General features: G+C 45.1%; 2 protein-coding genes across 3 annotated transcripts; one reads left to right on the top strand and one right to left on the bottom strand.

Annotated features, from left to right (window-relative positions):
- Positions 1–208: 208 nt before the first annotated feature.
- LOC119312954 lies at positions 209–3,897 on the top strand. Of its 2 annotated transcripts, none has more exons than XM_037588749.1 (4): positions 209–372; positions 1,043–1,773; positions 3,066–3,221; positions 3,329–3,897. In XM_037588749.1, exons 2-4 carry the CDS (start codon positions 1,543–1,545, stop codon positions 3,587–3,589), a joined length of 648 nt encoding a protein of 215 aa, XP_037444646.1. In that variant the 5' UTR covers positions 209–372; positions 1,043–1,542; the 3' UTR covers positions 3,590–3,897. The 2 variants fall into 2 exon arrangements, with proteins under 2 accessions (XP_037444646.1, XP_037444645.1); XM_037588748.1 differs by having other exon boundaries at positions 1,043–1,944; positions 3,329–3,896.
- Positions 3,898–4,124: 227 nt separating this feature from the next.
- Positions 4,125–10,352, bottom strand: LOC119312953 (heat stress transcription factor A-1-like). Its single transcript, XM_037588747.1, has 2 exons — positions 9,850–10,352; positions 4,125–5,790 (listed from the first exon to the last, which is right to left on the bottom strand). The coding sequence occupies exons 1-2, from the start codon at positions 10,144–10,146 to the stop codon at positions 4,498–4,500; spliced, it is 1,590 nt and encodes a 529-aa protein (XP_037444644.1). The 5' UTR covers positions 10,147–10,352; the 3' UTR covers positions 4,125–4,497.
- Positions 10,353–13,618: the final 3,266 nt, after the last annotated feature.

The following is a 13,618-nucleotide window of genomic DNA, read 5'->3' as shown; positions in this document are numbered from 1 at the left end:
CACGCCTGGCACTGGACCCCAGACCAGTGCGTGCTGCATCGAACAGGCGGGCCCAGGCGACAGCGAGCCGGGCAAGGGCAAGACACACTATTCCCAGATGAGCTGTGGCTGATTGGGTGAGTTGTGGTGTTGGGTGCGTGTGTGGGTGGGGAGGAGCATATAGGCTCGGTGGGTGTGAGCCAACAAAGGCATCGATTGTAATCTGAACCAGACTGATGAGGAGGAGAGAGCTGCTCTCTCTCTCTCTTAATACTTATCCCCCTCCTCCTCTGCCATCCTCGCCAATCGCCATAGCCAACCTCCCTCCACCCCTCAACCCTAAAAACCTGAACGGAATCCACTTCTCGGCCCCCCACAGCAGGCGCCTGCCAGGTGAGATCAATGTCCTGTGCTGCAGTCTCTTACTCCCTTTCTTCTACGCATAGCTATAGCTGATACATCTGCGTGTTCTAGCATTCTTCTGCCAATGGATACAGATATGGAATTTCTTTTTTGTTTAATTTGTTAACTATTGCTGCTGCTGCTGCTTAATCAAACAATGCCAGATCTATTAGGTCTGGGACTTTGGGGTGTGCTGCATCGGTGCATTGGTGTGCATCAAACAATGATTAAGTTTATTCTGTAGAAAATGTATTTCTCTGTTTTTGGAAGGAATCCCGGATCTGTGCTGATTGATTGGCTGCGCCGAATTGCTTGTATAATGCATTGCCCATCAAGATTAGGTTTCTTTGTAATTTGTTGTTGGGTTGGTTGATAATGGACTACTCTTATGCTGTGCAAACCAGTTAGTTAGGTCGGTGCTCGATTACCTGGGGTGGCTGCAAAAAACTGCTTTGCTTCATGACTGGCACAATTTAGAGATTGATGCAATTAACTATGAAAAGAACCTGCTTTTATATTGATATTGATGACACGACATGGCCAGTCTTGATATCATTGAGTTTGCTGGAGCCTTAACTTATCTTATTAGTACTGAATCAATCTGAATGTGTCTATGCGTGACAGGTGTTTGAATCAATCTGAATGTGTCTATGCGTGACAGGTGTTTGAGGTGGGGTTGCCATGGAGCCACCAGTCAAGGAGGATGCCATACGCCTCGACTCCAAAGATTTCTATGGTTGCAAGTTTGAAAAGTTTGCTCGTTCTGTTGACAACCGGCTGCTCGTCCGTTCTAATTCAGACCTGCACACATTCAAGCTGCGTTGGGACAAGAATCATTCCGACAGCCAAGCTGTAAGAAGGTGGATCAAGTATGCAGTGAATCATAACGTGAAAGTTCTCAATGTGATCCTTCATGATTATGACGAGAGTGAATTGCCTCCTGCCATCTTCACCTGCCATTCACTCCAGGAGCTGAATTTGCAGTTGGGGGTAACTCCTGAAGCTGTGTTCGGTTGAGAGGGATTTGAAGGGGGTTTGGCAGGGATTGAAGTGGATTTAATCCCCTACAAGTAAAAACCTCCCCAAATCCCCTTCAATCCTCTTGTGGAGGGGTGTAACCGAACAAGGCCTGAAGGTGATTTCGACAATTATGGGCATGTAATGCCATGTGGAATCAACCTTCCTTCCCTCGGGAAGTTGACTCTGAGTGATGTGAAAGTATACCAGGATTCTCTGGACGCTTTGATTGCTCACAGCCCTCACCTGGAAGACATTCATTTGATACAGCCTGCCATGTTTCTTGACCTCATAGCCTCCAAGGTGTTAAAAAGGCTGACCATTGATGGCTACATAGATCCACACAAGGGTTTTACAATTTCTGCTCCTCATCTGGTAAGCTTTGAGTGCACGGATTACCAACTGGAAGATATTTCTTGGAGAGACCAGCCAACTCTAGAGAGTGCACACATTGATACTTGTGGGAGTACGTTTGATGGCGAAACTAAGTATACCGAAATGCTTCTGCATGCCAATAAACTTGCCTTATTTGGTCTCGACATAAAGTTATGCTTCTAAGGAAACAAGCTAGTTGTTCTAATGTTATTTTTCATGTTTTGTTTCGCTAAAACATCAACTCTGTCAATTCTTTATGAAAACTGGATGGATAAAACTACCACATGTACTTAATGGTTGCGACTTGCTAGCATGTAGTCATTGATGATGTGAACATTATCATGTATCCGAGAACAACCTGAAAGATAACAGAGTACTTCTAGTTGAAAGTTAAAGCACCTCTGCTCCAACAAAAAGAGAAATGGAAACTAATTAATTAACTGTCTAAGCTGTGTTGCACAACAATGAACAACTGTTGTTTCTTGCTTGATTTACCTATGAAGCCTGTGAAGCCATGAATATTTCTCCAGTTACCTTTTCTCATGTAATGTTAGAAAATAGTTCTGAATATACAAGTATAGTTTATATGGATGCCAAGCAAATTCCAGCATAATATGGAATTTTAGTTTCTGACCTTGATGCTATAATATTTTGAAATACAACGATGTATTTTACCCGGTTCTTGTGATGAATTGAGACTAGTAACTGTTGGTTTTTTTTTTAAGTAAAGGTTGTTCATGTGTTATAGCATGTTGGTTTCCTTTGCTTTGTTAAAGTGCAGTCATTTATTTGAATCAGTCGTCATGAGTTTAACTTGTTCGAGGTTCTTCGCAAGTTATGCTTGTTGGCCTTTAATGCTAGTGTGTTATGCTTAATGCTGTGGGTGAAATTTTTGTTGTACATTCTTGCTGCTGAAATGGATGTTGCCATTTTATATATGTTAGGACATGATGTTTATCCTGAAAACTATCACTTGAATATCATATACCATATGTGTTCTTGTTCTAATTTGTGCATCTGCAATATCTCTATCATATGTTCTATATGTCCCGCAGAAAATGGTAGAAAATTTGCCAGTTCAGCTGTGAGAAGCTGACATATCAGATTATATCTCCCTACTTATTTGAATGAATGTTTGCATTGCCATGCTTTCATGTTATCTAGTGTTGGAATGGCAATCCATGCGATATTTGTCCCATTTTGTTTTGCAAGCTAGTCATAAACTTACATGCCATCTTTGTCTTATCTACTAGTAGTCTATGTTTATAACTTGCTAGCTCTCCCAATGCAAGGTTATGCTGGACAATGAGTTGCCAACATGCTCAGCATTTCAGAGCCTCACAAGTCTGGAAATCGGAGGATGGCATCTGGCTGAGGACCTATACGCCGTGCTCCGCCTCCTTAAGCTTTCACCAAGGCTAGAAAAGCTCAAACTGGTGCATGACTCGGTACGTTGCAGTATGCTGCATGTAGCTAGAATCATCGCATCGGTTTAAGAACAATGTTCTCTAGAAGGCAAGGCACCCTTTTCTTTACATGTCTTGTTTGTCTTCAGGGTAAAGGAGCGGGCGCGGATGCTCAGCCAACAAACGGAATGACCTTCGGGTGCCGGCTTCTTCACAGCGTGACGATACAATGCACCAACGGCGACGAAGGGGTTGACAAGCTGGTGAGTGTTGTGGTGGCGAACGGGGTCAGCCTGTACAAGATACATGTCACCATGACTTACCGTGAGTATATCGAGAAGAGGGCCTCTGAGCTAGAGGATAAGGCGTCCGTCGCTGAGGAACCGGCGAAGAAGGTGAGACTTTGCTGATCATCTGCAAGAAGATGGCGAACTCCAGAGACCATGGAGACACGCTGCTGATCATTTGAGCTGAGCAGGATGGCATCCACAAATCACAAGCACGAACCGTGATGATTTTGAGAGCTGTTTACTGAGCCATCCTCCTGCCTTGTGTCTCTGGCCTTTCCTTTTGTTCTGAGACTCCTACTGACGGATTGTGTCTGTATATATGCTCTACTGATTTACAACTTGTCTAGTTGCACTGGTCACTGGTGTAGCGCATGGTTTGGACTGTTTCGCATCGCATCACCTGGACAGCATGTTTTCTCTATGTCGCTCATATGCATCACCTGGACAGCATGTTTTCTCTGTTTGTTTTCACAGAGATTGTGTTTGCAAGGTCATATGCTACATAATTACTGTATATAGGAGAAATGTATGTATGTAGTTCATACTAGGCACTAAGCAACAACAGAAAATACACATATAGGCAGCTTTCACTCACGGTCTCTTCCATACAAGAAACATCAACTCCATCCCAAACCTAGAACAATCCTTGGGCCCAGCAGCAGCAAAAAAGATTAACCCAAAAATCAGTAATACACAACACAACAAGTGCCAAACACCGCTATTTTTCTGGATTCCATAGAGGCCAGCGATCCTGGATAGCGCGAGGAGCTAGTCTTTTACATGTTTCGGTTCAGGTCGGTGTTAGTCGCAACCAGAAAAGCACATGAGAAACACAACGCACGGTCGTTAGTTTTTTACGCCTGCCAAAAACCTTTATAGATACAAAAAGATCGGAGTCCTCCCACACCGGCTGTCGACAGGCATTTCACAGTTCAGTATGATTGCGCAAGGATAAACTATAGGAGCTAGTTTTATTACCAGGTTGGACCCCGGGGCGCCTTGAGAGAGGGTCGCTGTGAGTAGGTACCTCACCCTCTATGGTTGGATGACAGCAACCCCATTTGTTCAGTCAGGTTTGCCAAGTTCTCGGTCCTGGTCCATCCATTCTCCTCTTGCGCTTCCCTTGTGTCCAGCAGACCTGAGTCGACCTCGTCGTTGTCGATGGAGAGAGGGCTGGCACAAAGGAACTGCTCCCAGAAGGAATCAATGATTCCTGGAAGCTTCTGGGTGTCATCCGTCTCATCAGTGTCGATGGGGTCCATGGGAACAGAGTCATCACTGCCTTCATCAGGTAGGGGGAATATACACTCAGGACCAGGCATTGCGAAATTCTCTACAGGAATATTAATTGCGTCCTCCGTTATGAGATCATGCAGATCTGGGAATCCTGGAATGCTGATATCACTTAAACCTGGTGTCATAGCCTTTGGAATAGAAGACGCAGCACTCATGTTGGGAAGTTGTGTGGGAAGTTGTGTGGATGAGTTGCTGTCCAGAACTGGACACTGCATCTCAGGGGGAGTTGAAGATGAACAAATTGCTGAAAGTCCAGAGCTAGTGGGCATATATGGCATGCCTGAGTTGCCTGGGACCTCTGCAAGGGTGACTGCAGAATTCCGGGTTGATGAAGAGCTGTCAAAAGTTTGAGCACTTGGCATACAGTTCTCCAGTAGCAAATTATCTGAATTGCCCATGGATTCAAATCTGTGTGGGGAGGTATCCTGCTGCAGGATCTTCCTCAGCATTGCTTTGGCCGCTTCATTGATCATAGGCTGATACTTGATTATCTGGCCATCCAACAATGCACTTTCAGGGTTCAGGCCGTCATCTTGCTTAGGTAGCCTCCTTTTCTTGTTGGCGGCTACTATTCTTCGTTTGCTGTTTTCGTTCTGCTGTACAAATTGTGCTAGGAAGCCAGGGCTCTGCATTGCTTTAGCCAGGAAAGACATCATTTGCTGCTGCCGTTGCTCCATTCCGTGAAGACGCTTGCCCAAAGTCTGCAGCTGATGGTCAGTGGTCTGCTGTTGCTGTCTCAGCCTGACAAGCTCCTGCATTAGAACATTTTTATCCCTTTTTAGCATCTCAATCTCTTCCTCCATCCCAAACTTCCCCACCTCTACACAAGAAGGCATTGGAGCATTCTGCAGCTGGGGTTGCTGCTGATGCTGCTGCTGGTGGTGCTGTTGCTGCTGTGGCACTTGCACTTGGTTGTTTGCATGCGATGGTTTCCTTCTGTTGATGGTCTTCAGTAGATGCTTTTGACCTCTCAAAAAACCCTCATTTGCAAATTCCCACTTGTCTGGATCAACTTTTCTGAATCCCTGTTACCAAAAGCAGCAATGAGATTATTAGAAAGGGGCTAATGTGCTTTGAATGGTCGGCAACTTTGTAGCATCACGAAAAGGGGAAGTAGAGAACAATCACACCAGCAATGCAACCCAAACAATCCTAACAGTCTATGACTCACCTAAAAGTGTCTGCAACTCAAGGGAACAGCTAATTTACCACAATACAGAAGGGCATGAATTTACCACATGTTGCATTAGTGAGTCCTCTGTGTAAGAATCATAAATGGTTAAAAATGGTAACAGGCTCAGGTGAACCGAAGATAAGCAATAATTAAACTATATAGTGATAGTCAGTAAGTCCTAACTATCCCGTTATCCATGGGCCCCACAATTTGCTTCTGTTATTTGAATTTTTGCAAATGTAAATTCAACTTAGAGATGGCCATGGTCAACGACAGGGAATCACATATGCATTCATCGGTTCAGGACTGTGTGACCACATCCAGATAGACAATCAATGGAACGGTATGGAACTACAGACAATCAGGCATAGACAGCCTACCTGGAATAAATAGTTCTTCACTGGATATAAACGGTAATCGCTTTAAACTGAAGTGATGGTTCAGAAAGCAAATGAAAAATAACAAGCACAGGAACACATCCAGTGTATTGTGTATTGCTACTTTCCGGTTAATTTCTAGAAGTTCATGTGATTGTAACATGTTGCGTTAACAAGCATATCTTCAGATATGATGACATACCTCATAATTTTCAATGCAAATATTAATTCATAAAACATGTTCTTTCATGCTTCATCCCAAGAGCAAGAGGTTGGGGAGATTGCACAACGGTATGTAATGAGATGATCATATGCATGCAAGTTTAGTTAGAATTTATTATCAAATGCTAGGGGTCACTTTAAAGGCAATCATAATGTTATTATGTGAGGGAACTGTTTCCAGGAATCTGAGCTTGGGCAGCACCTAAGAAGTAGTACTCTACTTCTTTAGATGCCACAAAGGGGCCAAACTGGTTTTGGAGTATATCATACCTATTCGCAGCATTTGCTTACTATGTTTGTAAGTTCAAATGAAAAACTTACAAATCAATCTAAGACTTAAAAGTATCACACGCCCTGGGACCAAACTGTGATGTATCTAATATTCTAGCACAAGAAGCATATTTAACTCAAGAGTTAAGGCGATTTCACGAAATAGTCCATGATGTATACAAAATGGGGAAGGAGGCTAGCCAGATCTATAAGCTTATATATGCCAACTGGTGGCGCTCCTTTGGCCAGAAATCAAAGCACTCGATCGTTCAAACTTTCAAGTACACTTGCAGCACATGCTCACATGCCTAAACATTGGAGTCTACAAACTAAACTCGACTAAGCTATGTTTTAAACCAAGAAGGGTTTATTGGTAGGATGGGTTCAATTTCACATACAGCAAGGAAAATCCCAAGACTACAGTAAACAGCTGCAATATTATATGCAAGAGCGTGAAGGTATCCGTGATTTCAGTACCCTCAAGTAGACCTCTGTCACACTCACATATGTTCTTCAAGTTAATAAGAAAGCGTTTTAGTCTTATATTATATTTAGGAATTGCCAACATATGCGTTTTAGTCTTACATACAGCTGTCACACTCACATGACAACAGTGTTAAACATGAATAACTCTATGTTTTTCAAGTTAATAAGAAAGTGGTATTCCAGAGATAAGAGTTTCATCAGTGACCACTGCTTCCCAGTAGGATTGTCCAAATGAACAACAGAACAGCAATTTGGTTAATATTCCTAAACGGCTGAATATGCAGAAACTACAGCAGCATGTGGCATTCAGGATGAAAGAGTTGGTGGCGCTCCTCTGGCAATAAATCAAAGCCCTCGACGGTTGAAATTTTTAGAGTGGTCAAGTACACACACTTGCAGCACAGGCTCACATGCCTAAACATTGATGTCTACAAACTAGACTCAAATGAGCTATGTTTTAAACCAAGAAGGGTTTATTGGCAGGACGTTTTTTATCCGTGCACTACGAGGAAAAATCCCAAGACTCAAGTAAATGGCTGCAATACTATATGCAAGACAACGCAGATCTATAATTTGAGTGCATCAAGTAGACCTCTGTCTAAGAAATGCATTTTATTCTTATTCTTACATAATAAGCCTGAAACAGGCAACCTTTCACTTGCTGTCACACTCACATGACAGAGTATTAAATCTGACTGACTCTTCTCTATGTTCTTTAAGTTAATATAAGAAAGCAGTATTCCAGAGATAGAATTCATCACAGTGACCCTGCACTACCTGGTCTTCCTGACTGCCGGGAGGTAGGCTTTGTCCAAACCCGCAATAGACTAGCAATTTAGTTGAGGTTTGAAAACGGCTGCGTACACAGAAACTGCGGCAGCAGGTGGCATTCAGGATCAAAGGGTCGGTGGCGCTCCTTTGGCCAGAAATAAAGAAATTTTTAGAGTGGTCTAGTACACACAATTGCAGCACAGCTCACATGCCTAAACATTGGAGTCTACAAAATAAACTCAACTAAGCTGTCTTTTAACCCCCAGAAGGGTTTATTGGTAGGACGGCTCAATTTCACCTAGAAAGAAGAAAATCCCTAGAATCCTGTAAAGGGGTGCAATACTATATGCCAGAGCATGCAGATATCCGGTGATTTCAGTGCCTCGAGTAGACCTCAGTCTAAGAGAGTATCTAGATGATATGCACTTTGTTCGTACATAAGCTTAAAACGAGCAACCTGCCACCTGCTGTTACACTCACATGACAACAGTATTAAACCTGACCGACTCCTTTCTATGTTCTTTAAGCTAGTATAAGGAAGAGGTATTCCAGAGATAGAATTCCATCACAGAGACCCTACACTTCCTGGTCCTCATGACTGCCTCCCGATAGGATTGTCCAAAATAACAACAGGCTAGCAATTTGGTTAAGATTCGAAAACGGCTGAATATGCAGAAACTACAGCAGCAGGTGGCATTCAGGATCAAAGGCCAAAAGGTTGGTGGCGCTACTCTGGCCAAGAATCAAAGCACTGCACGGTCAATTTTTTTAGAGTGGTCAAGTACACACGCAGCAGAGGCTCACATGCGTAAACATTGGGGCCTACAAACTACACTCAACAGAGCTATGTTTTAAACCAAGAAGGGCTTATTGGCAGGACGGTTTTAACTTCACATACTACGAGGAAAATTGAAAGACTAAAGCAAACTGCTGAAATACTATATGCAAGACCACATAGATATCTGTGATTCCACTGCCTCAAGTACATCTCTGTCTAAGAAAGTGCCAACGTATGCATCTCGTTCTTACACATACGCTCGAAACGAGCAACATGCCACCTGCTGTCACTCTCACAGAACAATTTTTAGAGGGGTCAAGCACACACACTTGCAGCACAGGCTCACATGCCTAAACATTGGGGCCTACAAACTAAACTCAACTGAGCTACTATGTTTTAATAAACCGAGAAGGGTTTACTGGCAGGACGGGTTGTAACCTCGAACACTAGGAGAAAAAATTGCAGGACTCCAGTAAACTGCTGCAATACCATATGCAAGATCACGCAGGTACCCGTGATTTCAGTACCTCAAGTAGACCTCTGTCCAATAAATTGCCAAGATATGCAAGCAACTCGTTCTTGCATAAGCTGGAAACGAGCAACATGTCACTTGCTGTCACAATCACAGAGCAACAGTAATAAACCTGAACAAGTCCTCCTCTTATGTTGTTTATAAGTCAGAAAGCAGCAGTGAAAACCTGACTAACTCCTGCCTAAGTTGTTGAAGTCAAATCAAGAAAGCCGTATTCTCGATCTGGTTCAAGCTGTGGATCAGCAGAGCGGCCGCAAACTAGAAACTACAGGCGGCGCGCGGCGTTGGGGATCAGATCAGCTCAGGCATACACGGCCATGATCAATCAATCCGGCTCTCATAGACCCCAAGAAACACCCGAATTTTAATCGCGGTGGGTGGCAGAGAGACGGTCGGTAATCCCCCAAGAAAATGAAAACAAAGCGGGGCTGGAGCAAGCAGGGGAGAGGAGGGGGTAAAGGGGAGGGCACGCACGTAGGTGTTGAGCTGCCTGACGAAGGAGGAGAAGTTGTTGTGCTTGAAGTACTTGGGGAGGAGGTCCCGGGCGAACTCGGGCGTGTTCCAGACGATGAAGCTGTTGTTGGCCGGGCCCCAGGAGACGACGGCGTCCGTGGCCGGGTCGTCCACCATGTCGTACGTCTTCATCAGGAACGGCGGCGGCGCGCCCGCCCCCGCCCCCGCCCCGGGAGGCGCCACCGCCGTCGTCACCGTCGACGACGCCGCGGCCGCAGCCGCAGCGGCGGAGGCCACCGCAGCAACCCCGCCGTCCATCGCCGTCCTCGATCCGTACGGCCCCGGCCCCGACCTCGGAGCTCAGCCCCGCCGCGCGGGAACACCACCAGCCGGAGTCGAGGGAGCACCTCCGATTGGAGCAGGGCGAGAGGGAGTGGGGGATTTGGGGGCGGGGATTGATTCTAGGTCTGGGGGTGGAGGTGAAAGGTGGGGTCTTTGAAGGAGGAGGAGGAGGAGAGGGGGGATGGATGGGAAGGAGACGACAAGAAAGAGAGAGATAGCGGGGGGCAGTATATAAATACTTTTGTTTAATCCAGGGGCGTTTCCGTAAAACGACGTGATCTGAGCTGAGCTGAGCGAACTGATTTGATTTGAGTGGAGTGGAGCCGGTGAGCCGCCGCCGGTCGCCGTCGCCGTCGCCGTCGCTCGGTTGGGTTCGCCGGGGAAGGAAGGATGGGAGTAAAAATATCTCCGGGGAACCGCATGCCTTGTGCGTGTGCTGTGCCTGTGATATGGACGTTCGTTCGTTCGTTCGTTAGGATTTTTTTCTCAGGATTTTTTTGTTGAGACTCAAAAAATGTGTAGGAACAAACACCTTTGTGTTTTTCAGCGTTTTGCGCGGAACGGAAACCTTGCCTTCTGCCCATCATAAACTCTCATCTCTTGCATTACATTATTTGTCATTTGCCTCTCATTTTTCTCTCCCCCACTTCTAAAACGATTTTCAGAAAACACAAAAATATTTGCCTTTTTATTCACCTTCTTTCCATTTGCCTTTATGTCTTACTCGGTTTGTTTGCTCGTTTACTTGGCATAATTGTGTTTATTCAAATTCAGAAGCAAAGAGATTTATGGATCCTCATCCACTTACTAATCTTTTTAAAAGATCCAATTATGATGAACCAATTGCTAGTGAATTGAGTGCACTAGATTATCTCTATGAGGTTTTGCTTAAAATTCATGAATCTGGAAATTGTGATGAAGTGTTGAAACAAGAAAATTATAATGTGATTCACGATAGTGCCTTGAATGAAAAGCATGATTGCAATGATATTATTATAAATTCCATTAATGTCAATTGTGCTAATGATATGAAAAACCTAAGCTTGGGGTTGCTAATTTTGCTATGTCTACTAGCTGCAATAATCATGATTGGGGTGATTCTTCTTATGATCTTGAAAATTTATTTAAGCCCCATGATGAATATGAGATTGATAATAATGTTTGCAATAATATTGAAAATGGGTTTGGAAGAGTGTCAACTTTAGATCCCACATATTTAGAAAATGTTCAATCTTATGATTTTTTTTGATAAAAGTGGGTTTGGAGAGGTCATGCACTACAAAAAAGACACATCCGTTTCGACCCATGAACACGACGACGATGCAGTTTCTCCATTTCGACCCAGCCATGTACACGAGCCCTGGCCGTACGTATGCGTGAGTAGGCATTCGAGACCCCGCCCGTATGTACGTACGTGGCCGTATTTTCATTCTGGCACACTGGCCGCTGTACGTACGTATGCGCGAGTAGGCATTCGAGACCCCGCCCGTATGTACGTACGTGGTCGTATTTTCATTCTGGCACACTGGCCGCTGTACGTACGTGTACATGCTACGTGCGCGCCTCTACTACGACACGTGCCCTTCCTTACACGGTCATGGTTCATCGCTGCAGCCTGCAGACAGACCGATTGTATGTACGTACACGTTCGCGACCAGAATGACAACACTATGGGCCAGTTCTTTTGGGCAATTCTCCGAGAATTGCCCCCCTCCCCAGCTTCTCCCAGAATTGCCACTTCGTCTTTTTTTACAATTCCTAACTAGTTAAGATCTAGTTAGCTAGGAATTGTAAGAAAATATAGAGTGGCAATTCTATATTTTCTGGGAGAAGCTGGGGAGGGGGTCAATTCTCGGAGAATTGCCCAAAAGAACTGGCCCTACGTATGCTTCGACCAGGTGGGTCCCGACTGTCAGGCACTCCCAGGTGCCCCTCTCCTGCAGGTCTTGGCTCCAGAATTTTTTATTATTGATATAAAAAATCCTCGCAAAGTTTCGTTCCATTCTGAGAACTTTTATTTCTACACAAAAACAACACCAAGGTAGTTCTGCTGAAAACATCATCTGTCCGGGGTTAGTTTCATTCAAATCATGCAAATTAGAGTCCAAAACAAGAGGAAAAGCGTGAGAAAAGGTAGATATGTTGAAGACGTATCAGGTACCTGCATAGAAATCTCCGCTCCTCGAGAGGCATGCTTGGAGAGCTGCTCCTCGGGAGGTCTTGATGTCGTTCTCCTCGCGAGGCTGGAGGCCCCGTGAGGGTCTTGTCTTGGAGGGTCTTGCAGCTAGGCTGTACCGGGCCGTCATCAGGCCCATGCGCTGAGCCGCAGGCAGGCAAGTCTGGGTACCTCCGAACCCAGAACGCTGACAGGACTAGTGTTCGAACCCGGATACGGGAGCCCGGCCATCCAACCATGTATGTATTTACCGGGTTTTAGTAAACCCAGACAATTATCCTGAAACGTGACAAAATTAGCATCATTTTAGCTAGCTTCCACCAAATAAAATCCATATTAGCATTGCATTACAGTAGCTTGCGCCAAAGAGAAACAAAGCTCCGCCAAATTGATGCATGCTAGCTTTAGCTTCGGCCGAAAGAATTACATCATTAGTAGCTTTTGCCAAATGCAACGCTTAATTTACTAAATGGTAGTGGCCTTTCGCCCAAATAGCTTTCCATCAAAACGCCTAATCACCTTTCAGTTAGCAGCCTTCCGCCAAATGCCACATGCTAATCTTCCGCCAAATCTCAACAACGAACGACCTTGGTCCATCTAGATAGAGAGAGAGGGGTATGTGGTGCCCTTGGCTTCCCGCAAAGCCCTCCTTATTTGTCTTAGAAATGTGGAAAAACAATCAAACAAATGCAAGACTGCGTTGGATGATAAAATGTGCTCATACGCTTATAATGCAGACGCTTGCGAGAGGTATGAGGGTAAGGATGATACGGCAAGTGGGAGGCGTGGCTATAGATTAGATTAGAGTAGACGGCCTCGAGGCTCGAGTCCATGAATCGACAATGATGATGATGATGAGGAGGAGGAGGAGGAGGAGGAGAAGGTGCACACGGAGAGTTGTAAGATTCCTAGTCACGATGGCAGGAACACCTAGCTAGCTAGACAGCCGATCTGACATTCTGACATTGCGTTGCAAGTTCAACGTCTCACTCGAACCTCCAAGCATGGGAGAAGTTGAGTAGCATATCACCTGCCTTTCTACCTACCTACACGAGTCAACAGATACATCGGATCTGTGAATGTAGGCTGCACGGTGCACTTCACCTGCCAACGTGAACGTCGCTTCGAGTTTAGGGCAGGGCAGGACAGTGTGGGAAGCACGAGACCAATTTCGCCATGCTGCCGTGCCGATTGGCCCATTGGCCCCACAGACGCCAGAGGCCTGATTCCGACCCGGCCCGTACACAGCCCAAGGGCTCTGACTCTCACCAA

Source organism: Triticum dicoccoides, chromosome 5B, assembly GCF_002162155.2.
Source record: "Triticum dicoccoides isolate Atlit2015 ecotype Zavitan chromosome 5B, WEW_v2.0, whole genome shotgun sequence".
NCBI lineage: Eukaryota > Viridiplantae > Streptophyta > Magnoliopsida > Poales > Poaceae > Triticum > Triticum dicoccoides.
Note: the sequence above shows the minus strand (reverse complement) of the source record. Positions and strands in the feature narration are given on the sequence as shown.

Coding starts and splice junctions, on each gene's coding strand:
- LOC119312953 (XM_037588747.1), bottom strand. CDS start 10,146: ATGGACGGCGGGGTTGCTGCGGTGGCCTCCGCCGCTGCGGCTGCGGCC. Junction 5,791..9,849: donor TCAGGCAGCTCAACACCTAC/GTGCGTGCCCTC, acceptor TTTTGGTAACAG/GGATTCAGAAAAGTTGATCC.
- LOC119312954 (XM_037588748.1), top strand. CDS start 1,543: ATGCCATGTGGAATCAACCTTCCTTCCCTCGGGAAGTTGACTCTGAGT. Junction 1,945..3,065: donor TATTTGGTCTCGACATAAAG/TTATGCTTCTAA, acceptor TCCCAATGCAAG/GTTATGCTGGACAATGAGTT. Junction 3,222..3,328: donor TCAAACTGGTGCATGACTCG/GTACGTTGCAGT, acceptor GTTTGTCTTCAG/GGTAAAGGAGCGGGCGCGGA.